Genomic DNA, 21,418 nt, shown 5'->3' with positions numbered 1-21,418 from the left:
AGAAGATTAGACTGGTCGCAGAAAGGAGTCAATGTGAACGGAGAGTACCTAAACCATTTACGATTTGCAGATGACATTGTGGTCATAAGCCACGATCCCAAAGAATTAGAGGAAAATCTTAATCAGTTATGCACAGTTAGTAAGGATTTTGGACTAAAGATGAATATGGCTAAAACAAAAGTAATGATGAACAAGTATGCCACGGAAAGGGAAATAATGATTGAAGGAGCAGTAATTGAAAAGGTGGAGTCATATACTTATCTGGGACAAGTTATTAGCTGTAATAATGATAAATGGCTGGAAGTCAAGAGAAGAATAAATTTTGGATGGATAGCATTCAGGAAATATAGTCACATACTGAAGAGCAATATCCCAGTTTGTCTGAAACGTAAAATAATGAATCAATGTATACTCCCCACCATGACTTATGGAAGTGAAACTTGGGCACTCACCAAAAGAATGGAAGAGAAGCTAAGAACTACACATCGAAGAATGGAACGAATTATATTGGGAATCAGACTGTTAGATAAGAAGAGAAACACATGGATTAGGCAGCAAACTCAAGTAAAGGACATTCTTATCAAAACAAAAGAACTAAAATGGTCTTGGGCAGGACACATAGCTCGAAGACATGATGACAGATGGACTAAGAAAATAACAGAATGGTACCCAAGATGAGCTAGAAGAAAACCTGGAAGACAAAGGCGGAGATGGATAGATGAAATTCATGAGTTTTTAAGTAGTAAATGGATGGCCAGTGCTCAAAACAGAAGGAACTGGAAAGTTGCTGGAGAGGTCTTCATCCTGCAGTGGATTGAAAATGGCTGATGATGATGATGATGATGATGTGGGGGAGAAGACAGAGAGTGATAATCAATAGACACTGCTCATCGTGGACTAAACTTATTAGTGGAGTCCCTGGGGATTCAATGTTGGGTCTATTATTGTTTTCTGTATTTATATATGATAGTGATGATGGTATATCAAGCTTAATGTCCAATTTGCAGATGATACAAAGGTTGGCAGGGTTGTTGAGGACACTACTGATGCTATGCTGCTGCAACAGGATCTGAAAAGGTTGAGCAGATGGGCTGAGAGATGGCAAATAAAGTTTAACATTGACAAATGTAAAGTACTATATATGGAAAACAGTAACCCCAGAGCAACATATCAACTCTGTGGTACTACACTGACAGTGGTAGAGAATGAAAAGGACCTGGAGGTAATTGGGCAGACAGATATGAAGTTCTCTGAGCAGTGCAGACGGGCTGCAAGAGTAGCTCATGGTGTCTTGTCACTGATATACAGGAATTTTTCTAGCAGGGATAAAAAAAAAGGTAAAGTGCAGCCATTATCAATCCACTGCAGGATGAAAGCCTCCTCAACAATTCATGCTGAGGGAAATAGACCCTAATCTGCCACACTAGTCCAGTGGGGGTTGGCAGATCGACTGTATTCAGCAATCAGGGGCTTGAACCCCGCTCTACTCAAAGAGCGTGTGCTACTACGCTCCCGCTCCTAGCCACAAGGCTACGGAGGCAGCAGGGATAAGGAGGTGATTATTCCCTTGTATAAGGCAATGGTCATGTCACACCTTGAGTACTGTATACAGGTCTGGTGGCCTCATTTCAAGAAGGATGTAGAGCTGCTGGAACGAGTACAGAGAAGGGAAACAAGATTAGTGAATGGAACAAAGGGTTGCTCTTATGAAGAAAGGCTTAAGTTTTGCAAATTACAGTGTCTGGAGACTAGGCACCGGCGAGGTGATCTGATAGAGGTGTATAAAGCAGGAGAGGCCTGCTTAATTTGTGATGTGATCTACTTTTTTCCTTCAAAATGTGCCACGATCTACCATCTAAAAAATTACATTGCACAAGGTGCACAAATATAACATGACTGTATATTTAAAATTCGTCGTGAGTGACTGAAATTAAATCCACGATCGACTCGTTGGCCACCCCTGGTATAAAGCCTTGAATGGTTTGAGCATGCTCAATGCCTCTTGCTCAGAATAATCACCTGAGAGGGCTTAAATTCAAATTGAGGAAAGACAGATTAGGATAGATGTGCAGAAATTTGCCTTTAGCCAGCGGATAGTTGGTTGGTGGAACAGACTTCCATCCCTTGTTGTGGAAGTTGATAGCCTAAATAAATTTAAGGCTCAGCTGGACAGGTATTCCGAACGAATGGAGGGGTGAAATGGTAGTGGGTTTTTTTTTTTTTTTTGGCTGATGCTGCATAAGCTTGCTTTCTGGCATCATATACCTCTACTAATGCTAATGCAACGGGATAATCACCTCCTTGTCTCTGCTAGCAAAATTCCTATATATTATTGCCAAAACTCTATGATCTGCTCTGGCAGCCCATCTGCACTGCCCAGAGAACTTCATAGCTGACTGCACAATTTCCCCCAGGTCTTTTTCATTCACCGCCTCCCTGAGTGTAGTACCACAGAGTTGGTATGTTTCTCTTGGGTTATTTATACTCATATGGAGTACTTTGCATTTGTCAATGTTAAACTTCACTTATCACTTCTCAGTCCATCTGCCTAACTTTTCTAGATCCTGTTGCAATAAATGTCATACTGTATTTAGTTTCATTAACAACCCTGCCAACCTTTGTATCATCTGCAAACTTGAACATTAAGCCTAATATACCTTTATCGATATATTGGCCCCGGGTGCCAAGCGATTGTGACTGAGCGATTTATCTGTGCCTTATAGTGCGATTTCCAAAAAGTGATATATAGTTCTTTTGCATTCCTCTCGTTAAGTAATCTATTTATTTTATAACCGCTCTTGCTACAAAAGTACCTGTACAGAGCAAGAAAGGCAAGCCACCTTTCTTTTTTCATATTCTTATTACTAACCCCCTACTACTTCTCGCTTGGTCACACCAGGCACTGCTCCTGCCTCCCCGTGGCGGGGCCGGAAACCTTGGCAGAAAAGCTCATCTGCCAAGGGCGAAAAGGAGCAAAGATGGAGCAAAATGATTATCCATCTTTAGAGCCGACAAGCTCTCGGCCACATACAGAAATTGATCTTGATATTTCACAACCCAAGAGGTTGAAAACAAATTCAACAACCAAAGAGTTTCCTTCCTTTTTAATTTTACATTCACTTTCAGAACAACCTCTCAGCAAATTATCTCCTTTCCTCATCCAGAAACACCTGGAGAGTATTGCAGGATCTCCGAAGACTGTGAGAAGGCTGCAATCTGGAGACCTTCTTTTAGAAAAAACAAAAAGTAGACATTCAGAGAAACTCTTACAACTTTCAAATTTTGCTGGGATACCAATTAAAGTATCTCCCCATGCTACCTTAAATACATCCAAAGGTGTGATTTCTAGTTGGGATTTGTTGAACGTGACAGAGGATGAATTAACCCAAGAACTTCAGGATCAAAATGTTATTGCATCAAGAAGAATCATGACTAAAAAAGACAATAACCTTATGCCTACCAGGAATATCATTCTTACATTTAATTCCCCAAACCTACCATCAACAGTAAAAGCTGGCTATCTACTTTGCCCAGTTCGCCCGTATATACCCAATCCCTTGAGATGCTACAAGTGCCAAAAGTATGGTCACTCTCAGACAACATGTAGAGGAAACCCAGTTTGTCCAAACTGTGGATCTTCCGATCATACTCAGTCTGAATGTTTGGCGACAGAAAAGACATGTCCCAACTGTAAAGGTAACCATCCTGCATATTCTAGAACTTGTGAGAGATGGAAAACTGAGAAACAAATTGTTAAATATAAGGTTGAGAACAAGGTAAGCTTTCAAGAAGCAAGGAAAATAATTGCTCCTACCATGCCCAAACGTACCTATGCAAATGTTGCACAAAAACAACAAACAGTATCCACCCAAACTGAAGTTACCGTCCCCTCAAACATATCAATCTCTGACTGGGCTCGAGCTGTCCTCTCTCAGCAACAGTCCAGTAACCCCAAGCATTCAGATCAGGCAAGTAACACTCCTCTTACAATACCAGCGACATCTCCTACTCTACCGGAAGATCCAATATTAGAAATTCATGCCGAAGAAGAAGAAATGGACACTGGTCGGCCAGTTTTCCTAAAAAAAGACAAACAAAAATTGGAACGTCATAAACCAATCACCTTCAAAAAACAGTCAGATACATCTCAAACAATTAAACACAAATAATGGCCTTCATTGTACAATGGAACTGCAGAGGCTTTCGTTGCAACACAGATGATATCCATAATCTAATTAACCAGTATTCTCCAGTTGCTCTCTGTCTCCAAGAAACTTACTTAACCTCGCAAATTTCTCCCTCGATAAAGAACTACTGCCTTTATCGAAGAGATCGCAATACAGCAAATACTGCCCACGGTGGTGTAGCAATCCTGATAAATTCAAAGATCCCAACTAAACATATCCCACTTCGAACGGAAATAGAAGCTGTTGCGGTTCGTATAACTCTCCATATTGCAATAACACTAGTCTCAATCTATTTACAGCCAAACCATACTTATTGTTTAAAAGATCTTGAAGACCTCCTCATACAGATACCTCCACCTCTCTGTATATTAGGGGACTTTAATGGACACAATCCCCTATGGGGTGCTTCTAAATTGGATACATGTGGTCGACTCATTGAAAGACTTTTAGATGCACTAAACCTCACCATACTGAATACTGGCACGCACACTCACATTCAGCTCCCAACTGGACATACTTCAGCAATAGATCTTTCCATTTGTTCTCCAGTACTGGTCCCGACCATAGAGTGGTATGTTATAAACGATCCTATGGGCAGTGATCACTTCCCAATCGTATGCAAGGTATTGATAGCACAGACTCCTTTAACTAAACCGTGCAGGAAATGGAAATTTACAAGAGCAAACTGGGCAAAATTTCAATCATCAATCTCTTTCGATGAGAAAAAAATCCGTCTCCACCGTATTGATGATGTGACAGATTACATCACGTCGCATCTCTTAAACGTGACTAAAGATACAATACCATTATCAAATCCACCGAGTCGAAAGCACTATAATTATTGGTGGAATAAGGAATGCACCAAAGCAAAAAAAGCAAAAAATGAAGCGTAGAATTTGTTTCGGCAATATCCAATCACAGCCAATCTGATAAATTATAAGAAAGTAAGGGCAAAAGCACGCTTCATACAGAGGCAAGCCAAAAAAGAATCCTGGACCCGTTTTGCATCAACAATTAACAGAAATACTGACAGCAAATTAATCTGGAAAAAAATTAGACAGATTTCTGGTAAGTTTCCAACCATACCCTCTCCAGTCCTCTCCTGGAATGGGCGAGATTTAACTAGTCCCTCGGATATAGCTAACGCTTTGGGCAATACTTTTGCTGAGATCTCAGCAACATCAGCTTATACTACATCTTTCCAACGAATTAAAAACAGTCGAGAACGGTATTCTATTAACTTCCAAACTGCCCTCATTCTGCCATATAACAAACCTCTACAATATTCTGAATTATTGCATGCCATTAAAACAGCTCGTAATGGTGCCGCCGGACCAGATGGGATCTATTATATCATGCTGCAACATCTTGATGACAAAGCTTTGCGCCTCCTCCTGGTCTTTTACAACCGTATTTTTTTAGAAAAAACTTATCCAGCTTCTTGGCACCACTCTATTGTTTTGGCGTTCCTGAAGCCTGGAAAAGATCCAACCAATCCCCATAACTATAGACCTATATCTCTGTCAAGCTGCCTCAGCAAAATCCTTGAGAAAATTGTCCACAATAGACTCGTCTGGATCATAGAGTCACAACATCTAATGAGCAATAGTCAGCATGGCTTTCGACAAAACAGATCATGCTTAGATCTCATGATCAAGGCTGAATTTGCCATTCGCAATGCGTTCGTTAAACACGAGCATCTGGTAATGGTTACTATAGATATACAGAAAGCCTTTGACACCACCTGGCGACATGGCATACTTAGTGATCTTTATTCTCTCGGTCTACGGGGAAATCTTCCCATATTTGTACAGAACTTCCTATACACTAGATCGTTTCAAATAAAATACCAAAATGACCTCTCTACAACTTTCATTCAGGAAGAAGGTGTTCCTCAGGGATCTGTGCTGAGTGCCACTCTTTTTGCTCTTAGAATCGATTCCATCACTAAACAGCTTCCAAACACAGTTGAGTCATATCTTTACGCGGATGACCTTTCCATTTCCTGTCATTCCCAAAGCATGAGATCAATTGAAAGGCAGCTTCAGATATCACTGAATAAAATACAACAATGGGCCAACCTTAACGGCTATCGACTCTCACAAAAGAAAACAGTTGCTATCCATTTTTGTCGACAACGCAAACTCCATCTGGATCCTGAACTCCAAATTTCCAACTTCTCCATCCCAGTCAATAGTAACATCAGATTTCTAGGATTAATCCTTGACAACAAATTAAATTTCTTAGACCATATTAAAAATGTACGTACTTCCTGTTTAAAAAAGTTAAATATACTCAGAACTTTATCCGCACTAACATGGGGTGCAGATCGCACCTCCTTACTTCGGCTATACAGGGCATTAATCCGATCCCGTCTTGATTATGGTGCTCCTGTCTACGATTCTGCCAGAGCAAGTGTTTTGCGCTGGCTTGATCCAGTTCAACACAGTGCTTTGAGGATTGCACTTGGAGCTTTCAGAACATCACCAGCACATAGCCTCTACATTGACACTCATGAGCCCCCGTTAACACTACGTAGGAAAACACTGCTACTGAAGTATGCTGTCAAAATACAAAGTTGTGCCTCACATCCAATTCAGTCATACTTATTTAATCCACCATTAGAAAACCTCTACAGAAGTAAGCCTAGTATAGTAAAACCAGCTGGTCTTCGCCTTCTTGAACTGATGCAAGTTTGGAAAGTTTCCATTCATTCTGTACAAGAAGTAGTAACATGCATTCAACCACCATGGACTCTTACTCCTCTACCCACCTGTGACACTTACCTTTGCCAGTGGGGAAAAAATGTTCTTCAAGCATCAAATGTGAAACAGCTTCATGCAACTCACACTCACAAATACTTTGACTTTTCTCCAATTTATACAGGTGGCTCTAAATCTAACTCAAACGTTGGAGCAGCAGCAGTGTTCCTAAATACCACTATTTCAGCAGCCCTTCCACCTGAATTCAGTATATTCTCAGCAGAATTATATGCAATTAAACTAGCCTTAGAAAATCTCTGTTCTGACTGCTCATTAAAATTTGTTATTTACACTGATTCCCTCAGCTCAATTATGGCATTATCTAACTCCACAGATAAAGTTCACCCTTTTCTAAATGAAATTAGAAGATTATTACTGCAGATCGAAGAGCGCCACCAAATGATCACCTTCTGCTGGATTCCAGCACATTCTGGAATTTCTGGTAATGAACTGGCCGATAAAGCGGCAAAAAATCCATCTACCTTAGATTTAACCACTATCCCTGTTCCAGCATCAGACTACCCACAAATCATTCGTGATGCATGCCTAACAGAATGGACAGCACTCTGGCACTCTCAAACACATAACCAACTTTTTCAATTTAAACAGGATCCTAGAATTTGGCGTTCCAGTGTCCGTTCATCAAGACGAGAAGAGGTACTCCTTTCAAGATCAAGAATAGGCCATACACATTTGACTCACCTTAATTTACTCACAGGAGATGATCCACCACAGTGTCCACATTGTTTTCTAAATCTGACTGTGAAACACATTCTCATTGAATGCCCACACTATAATCAAGACAGAAATACAACCCTGCTATCTTTGGTTAACCTTCGCAAACCAATAACTCTAGAGAATGTCATTGGTGACAATGCAAATATCCCTGAATTTTTTAACTTTCTGAAGAAAATTGGAGTTTTTAGTCATTTCTGATTTTTGCCTCTTCTAACATAACAAGAAATTCTCATATATTATATATATTATTACAATAAAGGAATAGGCAGCTTATGGGCCAAAGCAGCTTATGGGCCAGAAAACCCCCACAACAACAACATTTATCGATATCATTGATAAATACACAAAACAACAATGTGCCCAGCACCGAACCATGGGGGACACCCCTAATACCATTAGTCCCCGATGAGCAGTGTCCATTGATTACCACTCTCTGTCTTCTCCCCTTCAACCACCCCTTTATCCATAGCAGCAATTTGCCTCCAATGCAACACCGCTCCAATTTGTGCAGCAGTCTTCCATATGCAACAGTATCAAAAGCCTTTCTAAGATCCAAGTATATAATATCAAAGTTATTCCCTGCATCCAGTTCTTTTGTGACTGCATCATAGTATCCAATCAAATTGGTCAGGCAAGACTTCCCCTTAACAAAACCATGCTGTGTCCGAGCTATAACTGAAGTCTTATCTAAATGATCCTGCAGTTCAGAATTCTTTAACCAGTGCCTCCATTAATTTTCCTGGAACAGAAGTTAAACTCACAGGTCTATAATTACTTGTGTTGGCCTTTGATCCTCTTTTGTAAATTGTGGTCACATTTGCACATCTCTAGTCTGTGGGTACCTCCCCTGAGTCCAAGGAAGCTCTCATAATTATGGCTAAGGGTTTGCTTACTTCCTTTGCTGCCTCCTATAATATAACTGGATAGATCCCATCCACCCCTGGTGCCTTTTTTATGTTTATCCTCAACATTCTCTCCTCCACTTTCCTCTCAGTTATTACAAAATCATTTGGCTCATTGCCAGAGTTTAATACCCCTCTGGCATTCCCCTCCCTGAATAACTCCTCATGTGTAAATGTTGATGCAAAATACTCATTCAAATTTGTTAGCTACCTGAGTAGGGTCATGAACAGTTGAACCATCGATATCAAGTGGACCAATCTGATTCATCCCTTTCCTTCTAGACTCTACATAAGTAAAGAACTCTTTGCAGTTTTTCTTTGCATCCTTTGCTAAAGATTTCTCGTAATATGCCTTTGCCTGTCTAACCTCCTTTGTAACTTGGTTACAGATCAACTTGTATCTATTATAGGCTTCTGTTTCACGTGTTAATTTATATGTATCCCATGCATTTTTCTTCTCTGCCACACGTCTCATTAGTTCATCTGACCTCCATTTAGGCCTAAACCTTGAATAATATTTCTTACTTGGTATGTAAAGCCTAGTACCTTCCAAGATTTCTTTGAATGCTTCCCATTTTGAATTTGCTGTTGGTAACATCTTCAGTTGGTCCCACTGTATAGATTTAAATACTGTCTCAGACCATCGTAGTCGCCTTTACGAAAGCAATAACCCCTCCCTTTACCCCTGGTGGTAGTTACCTCTTTGATTAAATCTCACTTCAACACACTGTGATCACTGCCACCTAGTGGTTCCTTTATCTGCAGATTCTTAATGCATGAAGAATCACTACTGATAATCAAATCAAGAGTATTACTCCCTCTAGTCGCCTCCCGAACATGCTTATGTAGAAAACAATCATCCAATAAATCCACAAAAGCCTTCCTGGTGTGGGTGAATGACCAACCCACAAATTCCAGTCAATATCTGGGAAATTAAAATCCCCCATTATAAGACTCTCTGATGTACTGGCCCACTCTATTTCCCTGTACAGTTTCTTATTATACTCATCAGGGTCATTGGGCCTATAGCACACTCCTACTCTCAATTTTGATCTCCCAATGCTTATGTCACACCAAACTGACTCAACACTGCACTGTCCAGCGATGTCGACTGGCTTCATTTCCTTGGATTTTATGTGTTTCTTAACTAATAGCATAACCCCTCCTCCCTTTCTATCCTGTCTATCCTTTCTATAGAGAGAGAGAATAATTCCAGTTCTGCATTCCTTATATCTGTGTGACACCACGTCTCTGATATCCCAACAATATCTGCCTTTAATGCTTTGAGCAATGCCTCAAATTCATCAAATTTATTTACCAAACTCCGAGCATTGGTGTACACGCAAGTATACATGCACCTGTTTCTATTCTTAGCTACTCTAACACAACCCATGTGTTTACTTGTACCACAATGACTCCCAGCAGTCTCTGAAATATCCTGCATCTTGTTTTTCAGGCTTCTGCTCATTCCAATAGAAGCAGTACAAGAATCACTTTCACCTCTGCCAGTGGCTACTGTTAATCTATTAGTCTTTGTATCCCCCCAAGCTAGCAGTTTTCCAACGCACCTAACACTGCCTCGATAGCATCAGCAAATATTCTTGCATCCTTTCTATTTAAGTGTATCCCATCCCTGTAGAAGCATTCTCTCCTGTTAACAAGTACAGTCCAGGCTGAAAAAAATTCTACCCCTTGAGCCTTGCACAATCTTTCCAGGGCTGAATTGATAGACTAGGCTCTCGTCATATACTGCCTCCTATCGTGTCTGGGCAGAATTGCAGACACTTTCAAATTCAACCCTAATTCATGGCTTTTTTTCAACAGTGACCTGTACTTGTTAAGTAATTCTGCCGGTCTCCTACTTTTGATATCATTAATGCCAACGTGTACAACTATATCACCTTTTGTACCCTTAAAATATGATATTCGCTCTACAACATCATCAACCTTTGCCCCTGGCAGACATACCCTGGTCCTGTTCCACCTATCCTTTTTACCAAGCATGTTCTCAGTTTCCCTGACAGTAGAGTCACCAACAACTACTAGTTCCTGTGGACCAACGCATTCTGCCTTGGGGATTGCCGCTGTGTTGCGTGATGAACAAGTGCAAGCTCTGGCGTTGATGTGGGCAGCTGAGAGCTTGATGAGCCCTTCAATTTAGTTCCTTCGAGGGCATTCACCCTGTCCTTGAAGCTCTCATATAGGCCCACAACAACGCTGAGTTGTTGCTTGGTACACTCCTTGCATCGCGCACACACAAAGACATCACCCCATGGTAATGTCATGTCCTGTACCCGATTGTTCCACAAACATCATGCAAGCAGTGCATTTTAAAAGGCTGTGATTCAGAGGGCATCTGCCCCCCCCCCTCAGTTCTCCTCTGAGCCACAGCACTCCCATTAGTTTGAGCCTTTTGCTTTGCTGCTCTGGTCTGAGTCATGATTTCGATTTAATTTCAGTAAAATTTCAATTTCAGTACAAAATTATAACCCTAAATTTGTATCCCAACACAGTTATAACGGTATATGTATTTTTCAGTATCAAGTATTAATTATCTACGAGTTCCCTTTATATAACTTCCATATCAAGTTATGTATTAATTAATTATCCTTTTATCTTAGTAACTGAATGTTGAAAAGTAATAAAATAATAATAATAGTAAGGGGATTTCTCAAGAACTGCCAAGTGTAACATTATCATTGAGAAGACCATTCTTTAAGAAATGTTAGCTGTAACTTTGTGAAATTGTTGAAAGTATGCATCTATTTAGGAAAATGTTTGCTGTGGTTTCTATCAAGATGATTTACACATTGCCAGTAAGATCTTTTTTTGCATTTTATTTGAAGTTTAAAGTGGCAATGGGTGAAAAACTCTTTATCACTGCAGACTGCAGTGGAACTTTGAAAACCATAAGTGACAATGGAATTTAGTGCCAGAAGAGAAAATGAAAGTTTTCTTTTCATAATGAAGTTATTATAGGTAAATTCTATAAGCAACTTTGAACAGTAAGAAGTGCAATATTAACAAGTTCAGAAGTAAGGATTTTCCACTTATTCATTGGATATGTGATTTCGAACGAGGCCAAAAGTTTCAAGAATTGAAATACTGATTTGGATTTAAAGGAATTTGTATGGCCAAGATTAATACAAGAAGATAAAATACAATTCCAAAAAGAGTAGCTCTACAAGTTAAATCAGGCCTGGGCAAATTTTTTTGGCTGAAGGGCCACATTAGGAATTCAAAAAGAAGGTGGGCCGCATGTAAAATACTATTTTTAGATATATATTATTTGTTATCATGAAGAAGAAATATAACATAAAAAAATTATTCTCTAACAACCTAGAATTTAATGAGATGAATGGAACTGTTTTACATCTTTTAACATTTTTTTAATTTCGGGCGTTAATTTTGTAGTTGAGATTCTTAAAAAACTGCTTGTAAATGTTCATCAGTGATGCTTGATCGTAAGGAATTTTTATTTAGATTCATGATGGAAAATGTTTGTTCACATACAAAGGATACAAGGAAAGTTTTGCAATATGACGCAACAATGAATCACAGGAAGCTGCTTGTTGCTGCATGTTGAGACATGTTCACACGTGCATAGTAGTGAGAGTGTAAAGTGCTTGCGATGGCATCGTGGTCACGAAATGAGATAAGGACAGTTTTGCGGTATAATTTCATGCGTGGTTTAACCATAGACCAGTGCTTAGAAGAAATGACTCTTGCACTAGATGATGATTGTCCACATCGTACAATGATATTCAGGTGGTATAGAGAATTCCAAAGGGGAAATTTCACTCTGGAGGATTTTGAGAGGCCAGGAAGGCCACGAACGTCAGTTACGGAGGAAAACGTTACTGCTGTGAGGAAAATGCTTGACGAAAACAGGTAAGTGACCTACCAACAGATAGAGGATACTTTGGGCCTAAATGCACCAGCAATTCGTTCGATTCTGCAAGATCATTTGCACGTGAAGAAACTTTGTTCTCTCTGGGTGCCGCATCAACTGACTGAAGAGCAGATGACACGACGTGTGACTTGGTGCCGGGAGATGTTAAAAAAGTTTGATAAGGGACAATCTCGGTATGTGAACAACATCGTGACAGATGATGAGACTTGGCTGTACTATTACGATCTGCCGACCAAGGCTCAAAACAAAGTTTGGGTCTTTGATGATGACGACACACCCGTAATTGTCAGAAAATCCCGATCTGTAAAGAAGAAAATGATAGCTGTATTTTTCAAATCAAGTGGAATTGTGTAATGTGTCGTTTTGGACACGCAGAAGACAGTCACAGCTAAGTGGTATACTGAACAATGCCTGCCTAAAGTCATTGGATCTATGAAGAACCTGTGGCCAAAGTCAAGAATGGACACCTGGTACCTCCATCACGATAATGCTCCAGCTCACTGCGCCAAAGCCTGCACCGAATATTTGACCACGACAGGACTGAAACTTCTCGAGCACCCTCCCTAAAGTCCAGACCTTGCTCCCTGCGACTTTGCACTGTTCCCGCATGTGAAAATGAAGCTAAAAGGGAGGCAGTTTTCCAGTGATGAGGACCTTCTACGGGCTTGGGACAACGAGTGTGCTTTACTCCCTAGTGAAACTTGGCAGAACTGGTTTAAAGATTGGTTTCGGAGGGTGGAGAGGTGTATTGAATGTAGAGGAAATTACTTTGAAAAAATTAAATAAACAAAGCTGTATTGCAAAACTTTCCTAGTACCCTTTGTATATAGGTTGATCCAAAAATAACCAACATTTTTCCTGCAAAATCTTTATTAGTTCATCGAATTTGTCCGAATTAAGAGTATTGTAAAATTTACAGAATTCCTCACGATGGTGCAATTCCCTTAAATCGGTATCACTCTGCAGATCTATAATCTGAAGCTGTAGTTCACTCAGTGCACTATCAATTTCTATTAAAATGGGTCGCGCACTATTGCCAAACTTGTTTCAATTTTTCGGAAGTCGCCAAATCTTTGTGAAAAGTCGTCATTCAAAGCGTTGATAATTTCACAATATTTTTCAAATTTATTTTCTGGAATCTTCAGCAACTTCATGGTTGGAAAGTGGTCTGTCTACCTTGTTAATTAATAAATGTCGAAGGACCAACTGGAGTTTTAATTTAAATCCATTCAAACTTTTTACTATATCATGGGCGTATAAATTTTTCCCATGTAACGCAGTGTTGAAAGTATTTAAGTGTGTCACGATGTCCAAGGTAAACGCAAATCACAAATTCAGTTATTATCAGTTAATTCGGGAAAGTCCATAATATTTTTCAGTTTTAAAAATAAAACGATGTCATCTTTAAGATCCCATACTCACCAAAGAACTTTTCCTAAGCTAAGCCATCGAATTTGGCTATGATAAGAAATATCTGTGTACTCAGATTCAATATCTTGAAGAAAATTAACGAATTGTCTGTGTTTCAGGCCCCTCGATCGTATTAAATTTACTAGTTTAGTAATACAAGATGTGACATGTTCAACTTTTAACACATTTTTACATAATACTTGTCGATATATAACACAATGAATTGCAATTAAATTATAATCAGGATAATTTTCACAAATTTTATCCTGAATTTTCTTTAATGCTCCAACATTTTTACCTGTCGAACTTGGTGCTCCATCAGTTGTTACGCTTACCATTTTGTTCCATTGTAAATTATATCTTGTTAAGCATTTTTCAAATATATCAGCTCCCGTTATTTGGTCTTTAAGAGATTCCACTGAAAGAAGCTCTTCAATAATTTCAAAATTAGAGGTACAACCATGTATGAAAATTAATAACTGCGCAGTATTCTTTTGGTCGTTACTTTCGTTGAGAGCTATCGAATACCATGTTATGGATTCTACTGATAATAATTGCTCATTCAAATTTGTATCGATACATTCATTTCTTCTTACTACGGTTCACCGAGATAAACTTATATTCTCAAATTTGTGTTTAATGTCAGGACATGTAATTCCACAAGCTTCAGTCATACATTCTTTAATATAGTCTCCATCACAAAAAGGCTCATTGCATTTTGCAATTATATGAGAAATAACAAAACTTGCCTCTACAGTAGCTTCTTGTTCCTTAGTTAGCCACGTAAACACATTTTGTTGTCTAGACAAATTTTGAATCAGTCCATCAGCAGTTTTCTTTCTCGCTTCTGGAGTTAAATTGGCACCATATTCGGAATGTTTAGTATTTATTAACTATATAATATCGGTGTAAATACACCATAGTTAACCCATAGATTTTAGCTACGATTGTAGCGTAGAAGGCATCGTTTTAATTATATCTCATAATGTGGTTGCCTTCACAACAAGATAGCTACTATTGAATTACTTCAAATAAATAACGCTTCTCTAGTAGAGAAGACTACTGTTATTTATTTTCAGCGTACCACCACCCAGACGATCGTTTCGAAGCTTTTTGGCTTTGTCATCAGTGGGCGGGTAGGTAATACAACATGCCATCTCAGTTGCGAAGTTATATCCACATTATGAGAGATGCCAGAAGGGTGTGGTGGTAATGTATTTGGAAGATAATTATCAAAACCCATAAGGATTATGCCTAGTGCATTTACTCTTCCAAATACATTACCACCACACCCTTCTGGCATCTCTCATAATGTGGATATAACTTCGCAACTGAGATGGCATGTTGTATTACCTACCCGCCCACTGATGACGAAGCCAAAAAGCTTCGAAACGATCGTCTGGGTGGTGGTACGCTGAAAATAAATAACAGTAGTCTTCTCTACTAGAGAAGCGTTATTTATTTGAAGTAATTCAATAGTAACTATCTTGTTGTGAAGGCAACCACATTATGAGATACAATTAAAACGATGCCTTCTATGCTACAATCGTAGCTCAAATCTATGGGTTAACTATGGTGTATTTACACCGATATTATATAGTTAATTATCAAAACCCATAAGGATTATGCCTAGTGCATTTAATCTTCCAAATTAGTATTCAAAATTACATTAGTATTTATTGTACTCTTTCAACACTGAGACACTCTCCCAGCAGATGAGACAAATAGTCTTGTTATTTATTTTAGCAAAAAAATATTTTGTGTTCCACTCTTCATTGAAGACACGATGCACTTGTTGAATTTTTCGTTTTTTATTCATTTTTAAAAGGGCGTAAATATTATTTTTATCGCTACTGGCACCAAGATGATAACCGAAGATAACACAAAAAAACTAACTGCAGGATGACCGCCAGAGAAAACAGATTGGAACTGCGACCGGTCAGCAGTCCTATCCTATTACTCCGACACCGCAGCAAAGTCGTTGTCATCATCACCGGTTGTCTATTACCGTAGTTTTGCGCGGTTAGTTTATAATCGCAAATTATACAGTTATAAAAGCGCCCGTTGGCTCGCTCCGGTTCGCACACAATTTCAAATTCTATCTCAATTTAAACAATACAGAGATGATAAAACAATTTACAACTCGACAAATTCTATAATGTATTACATATACAAATTTATTTTTCAAAAAGGCATAAAATAAGTAAACTTTTTTCAAAAATACAATTAAAGCTTGCGGGCCGCACAAAAATGTGCAGCCCGTGGCCATAGTTTGCCCAGGCCTAAATTAAATGAACATTTCTCTTTAAAAAACCATGCTGCCTAACAGAAAAATATTTAAGAGAATTCTTTAAAAGTTATGTTGCTCTATCAGTAGTTACTTTAGAAGTTTGTATTCTGGTTGTTACATATCAGTATTTATAAAGGGTTAAAAATTGTTTTATTAACAAAATTTTCATTTGTATTTGGCTAATTCAGAAGAACTAAAGAATGAATTTAGATAATGCAAACAAACTTTTTGTTTAATTCATTCTCATTGAAATGAACTTATTTTAGTTTAAAAGCAAATTGAATAATTTTGACCACTTGTATGAGCACTGTTATGAGTTTCACGCATGTGTAAGTTCAGGGGAACCCCATGTCCAGTATTATGAACAAGGATTTTGAATTATTCTTAGCAAACTTAAAGAGTAGAACTTTACTTATCTCTATTTTACGATGCAATCAAGTTATTGGACCTACATGTTTTTAATAGTTGCTTAATTGTAATACAGTCATGCTATTGTCCTTTTGTTATGACTAATTGTTCTCTGAGGAAGTCAAAGGACAACCACATGGTTCTAATATATCATATGAATGAGCTTTATTTAGATTTCTGAAACATTTCACAATGTACACCAACCTTTCCAACCTTTCTTGCCCCCACATTCTTATGTGAAAAATACTGTGGTTTATTATTTACTTAAAATATGTGATATAGTTAGATATATGAGCATTACTTTTTTTTTGTTTTTCATTAGATGTTGGTGTACCTCTTCTATTTTTTACCGATTTATGTTGTAAGTTTGTATGGTCTTATTTACCCTGGATGCTCATGGATGCCTGATCTTAGTTTATTTCATGCTGGAGCAGCCTTACAGGTATTTTATGTGAATATCTTAAAGTGAAGAAAATATTACTATTTCAGTAAATATAAAATTTACATGAAAATAAGGTTTTTCATAGGCTAATTCTCAGGAAGTCAAAGGACAAACACCTGATTCTAATATATTGTATGAATGAGCTTTATTTTGATTTTTTTTTTTTCTTCACATAATTTGATAATTAGTCCAAGTAGGTTGTGTGTAATTATGATATTTAATTGTTATGCTATTAGTTATATAATTGATTATAATGTAACTAGATTGTGCTGATCCCACAGGAGAAGGTCAAAACCAATTATTAAGCATGCTAACTGATGAATTTTTAAAGAAATTTATGAACAGCATCTGCATTTTATAATTTTATTAGAAGCTTCCTTTTTTTCATGCATTTACATTTTTTGTGTTGTTTTTCAAATATGCAATTCTGTTATATTTTTTCAATACAAACTTAGTGAATACTAAAGTCAGTATGAATATAATTAAGGTTATCGATAATACTCAAAATAAAATAAATAATTCCCAGGGTAACTGAACGTATTTTCTTTCTCACTGTATTTTTCAATGTCAGAAAGTTTGGAAGGAAACTTAAATCTCATAAAGATGGTAATTTAATATGAATAAAAAACAGATAAAATATCACTTTGTAGAGACATGAATTTCTGGCAACCAAAATGAAAACCATCAGTCACACTTATCAATCACATATTCTAGTACATTCCAGCAAAAGACAGATCTATAGCCGACCGGGCTAGCCGAGTGGGTAAAGTACCTGCCCAGCAACCCAAAGGTCGCGGGTTCGATTCCCGCCTCGGGCTTGGATCAAAGTACTGCAAAAACCTTGGGAGGTGCAATATGGCCACAGAAGCCGATGCGCCAACAACTACCAAATCAAAAAAAAAAAAAAAAAAAAAAAAAAAAACAGATCTATATTAAAAGGTTTATAAATTCCAATTTCTGAAAGTTGGCAGGTATGTGCTAATGAACATGTTAAAAGATATTTTTAAAAAATTCATCTAAAAATTAGCGTTAAATACTCAGGTTTGGATACACCCATTGAAATTTCGTAATTCTTATAATCAAACTTTGCCTTTTTAGCAAAAATTTTTAAATTTTGTAGGAGACAGTTTTTCATTTGCAAAATTTCTGATGCCACAAAACTAACAAATGCTTGATATTAAACTACAGCTTTGTGTTTGTTTCACTTTCATTAAGATGTGACATGGCATTTTACGTACATTAAACTTTTGGTATTCTCAGAGGATATGTTAAAAAAATCACCATGAATATTAAGACCAGTGATTTATGGTAAAAGAGGAGTTATGTTGGCTTTCTTACAGAAATCAAGGTGACTGCTCATGACCAGTAAGAATTAACATGTAATATATGGATTTTTCCAGGAAGATGACTTACAAAAAAAATTATCCCAGGGTCTCACATCTGGTGAGTATGGGCTTGGCACACCCAAGATCCTGAGCTGGATATCATCATTCTTCTCTTCTTGGTAATTCCCCTTTACTTCTCTCTCTCTCTCAAGGTAACTCAGGAATTTTTTTTTGGCTGGTGCAGCATAAGTCTCAGGCTTCCTTGCATCATATAGCTAATAATAATAATAATAATAATAAGAGTCTGCAGAGGAAGAAAGTGCAGTTGCATGCTTATTATAACAAAAATAAATGTTAGATCACTGACAATGATGATATTGAAAAGATAATGAGGGTCACTCTGATATAGGTGGATGGATTAGAGATGTGTCATCTTCCTGAAGATTTTTCCAAGAAGATTCTGCAGAGGAAGAAGGTGCATTTGCAATGTTCTTAAAAAAAAAAAAAAAAAAAAGAAGAAGAACTCATTATGAACATTTGCTTTGCTTAGTCTTTTGTTGCAAAACCCTGTGAGTTTCCTTATAAGTAACTAAGTTTCCATTCTCTTTTGAATTTTAGACTATTCTCTATCAAAGGGTCTGGTTTAAATGCATTGTCGGCCAGAGCTACATACATATCCAGAATCTACACTGGTGCCTTAATCCTCTACCAGATGTGAGGTCCCAAAGATTGATTTTCAGAAAAAAAAAATTATTAGATGGAATGTTCAAAGCAGTTGATAAAAATGATTTATTTTACCTTAAAGAACCATTCTTTTTGTTAATTTCTTCTAATAACCTTTACTGGTCACTTCAGCTTATTAGAATTTTTTTGTCCCTGTTTAAGGGTTAAATGACAGCTAATGTTACTGTCTGTCTGTCTGTCTGTCTCTCTCTTTCCCCCCTCCCTCCCGCCCTCTGTGCTTTAATCCTGCTTTCTTTGAGATCATTGAAACTCTCCTCCCACATCATGTGAAGAACTCACAATCCTTGATAGCTCTTCTTCTGTTGATGAGATGTCTTTCACCACATCATACAACAGCTTTTCTTAGTACATATTACAAATCTGATAGCTTAATTTCGTCTAGAGATTGCTCTATATTCGTTATACAGTCGGCAATGTACTTTTTTCATCAGTTACTCTCCATCAGACTTGGGTAGTAACAAGTAATTTTTAACTTGTTACTACAACTTGTAGTAACAAGTTAAAAATTAAGTTTGAAGTTATTATTTTTGATAAATTTTAATTTAACTCTAATTTTTTTACCCAGTAACTAAGTAACTTTTTAAGTCAAAAAAATTTTGTAAAAGTAATCAATTTCACATTAACTTAGTTCATAAATAACATCTTGTATGTTTGTAATTTTCTCCTTAAGAAAATTAAATCTAAAAAATAAAAAAAAATTTTAAAAATGATAAAAAAAATTTGCAACTTTTAATACGAGGGACATTTGAAAATTTTGTGGCTTGAATTTGAAGGGTTTATTTGAGGAGTCTGGTAACATGTTACTTTTCAGTACTGCCTCCTTTGGAGTCAATACACTTTTGTCACCAATGCTGCAATTTGTTGATTTCAGCTGCAAATAAAGTTTTCTCTCAGGCCTTCAGGAATGCATCCACTGCAGCAGATGTCACTGTTGGTGGAAAAATGTTTGCTGGGCAGGTATTTTTTCAAATTAAGAAATAGGTGAAAGTTTGATGGTGCTAGATCTGATGAATACATAGGATGGCCCAAGATTTTAAAGCTGGACTTATGCATTGCATACCATGGCGGTAAGAAACTTGTGAGCAGGCACATTATCCTGGTGGAACAAGACACCCTTTGCTGAGTTTTCCTTAGAGTTTGTCTTTGATGCTTTCTCAAAAATGCCTCATAAGGTCTGTGTAATATGCTCCTTTGACTATCTGGCCTTTCTGAAGTCAACTAGCAACACTTATCAGCATCCCAGAAAACTGATGCCATCACCTTGCCAGCAAAAGGAAATGATTTGGCTTCCTTTGGAAGGGTAGAAGAGCTGTTTCCACTGTTTGGACTGCTCCTTTGTCTCTGGCTAAAAGTGATGGATCCATATCGACAAACCTTGCAATGAACTTTGCTGGATCTGCTTGAAAACAATATAAATATTTACTTGATTTGACAGTTCCTGTGCATTTTTGATCTTCTCTCAACAACTTTGAGAGCCATCCTGCTGACACCTTTCTCATAGTGAGAATCTGTAACATGTTATTATGTGGTACACATGTTCAGATGAGATGCCCAAGGTGAACTGCCACTCATCGATCACTTGTCACCTGATCTTGCACACTGTCAACTTCTGAAATGATGGATGTTGCAGGTCTTTCACAACATGGGTCATCTTCTAGGCTCTCCCTCCTTCATTTAAATTCTGCTGCTACCCACTTCTTGACCATAGAATAAGAGGAGCTTCATTCCATAATGTTGTAGCCATATCCTCATGAATTGCCTTTAGCATTAGTCCCTTTTTTCCAAAATATTGGATTAACTGCATGGTGACTGATTTTGCCCATCTTTCCTCGTTCACACAGTTTTGTTGACTTCAGGACTTTTAATTAAAAAACAGACATTATGGAAACTGTATGAAACTTGGTAGACTACTTTTTGAAGTGTTATACATTAAGACAGAAAATTTTAACACTATATGATTACCCTTTCATACTCAGGCACGAACTTTCAAACACCTCTCTTAAAGTTTTCCAGGCACCACTGTATGATCATGATAAATCATCTACTTCTATGTATTATGTGTCGACCAATAAAGTCAAGGTAAAATAAAAGTTTGTATTTTATTGTTTAACACTTTTGCTGCTAGCTTTTCCAATGACCTTTTTTGACCAAGTGTTGAAAAACCATGAGATTGAGTTAGTGTGGATTGGAGAGGGCAGAGATTTTTGAGCTTTCTTCTCACTGTAACTGAATTAGTCAGTCTTAGGCAAAGTTTGGAGCAATCTTACGTTGTAACAGACCAAATTTAGTTTATGCAT

General features: G+C 37.7%; 1 protein-coding gene across 5 annotated transcripts in view; it reads left to right on the top strand.

Annotated features, from left to right (window-relative positions):
• LOC150089226 (transmembrane 6 superfamily member 1-like) overlaps positions 1-21,418 on the top strand; it is a 160,042-nt gene that overhangs the window by 122,693 nt on the left and 15,931 nt on the right. For 3 of the 5 annotated variants that reach the window (XM_090390385.1, XM_090390384.1, XM_090390386.1), the window contains exon 8: positions 16,933-17,052. In XM_090390385.1, coding sequence (XP_090246511.1) covers positions 16,933-17,052 — 120 coding nt within the window. The remainder of the gene's footprint in view (positions 1-16,932; positions 17,053-21,418) is intronic. The other 2 variants (XM_090390388.1, XM_090390387.1) reach the window with 1 other exon arrangement.

Source organism: Mastigoproctus giganteus, chromosome 2 (assembly GCF_048544385.1).
Source record: "Mastigoproctus giganteus isolate SK-2022 chromosome 2, ASM4854438v1, whole genome shotgun sequence".
Taxonomy (NCBI): domain Eukaryota; kingdom Metazoa; phylum Arthropoda; class Arachnida; order Uropygi; family Thelyphonidae; genus Mastigoproctus; species Mastigoproctus giganteus.
The sequence above is the reverse complement of the archived record's forward strand: the minus strand, read 5'-3'. Positions and strand labels throughout refer to the sequence as shown.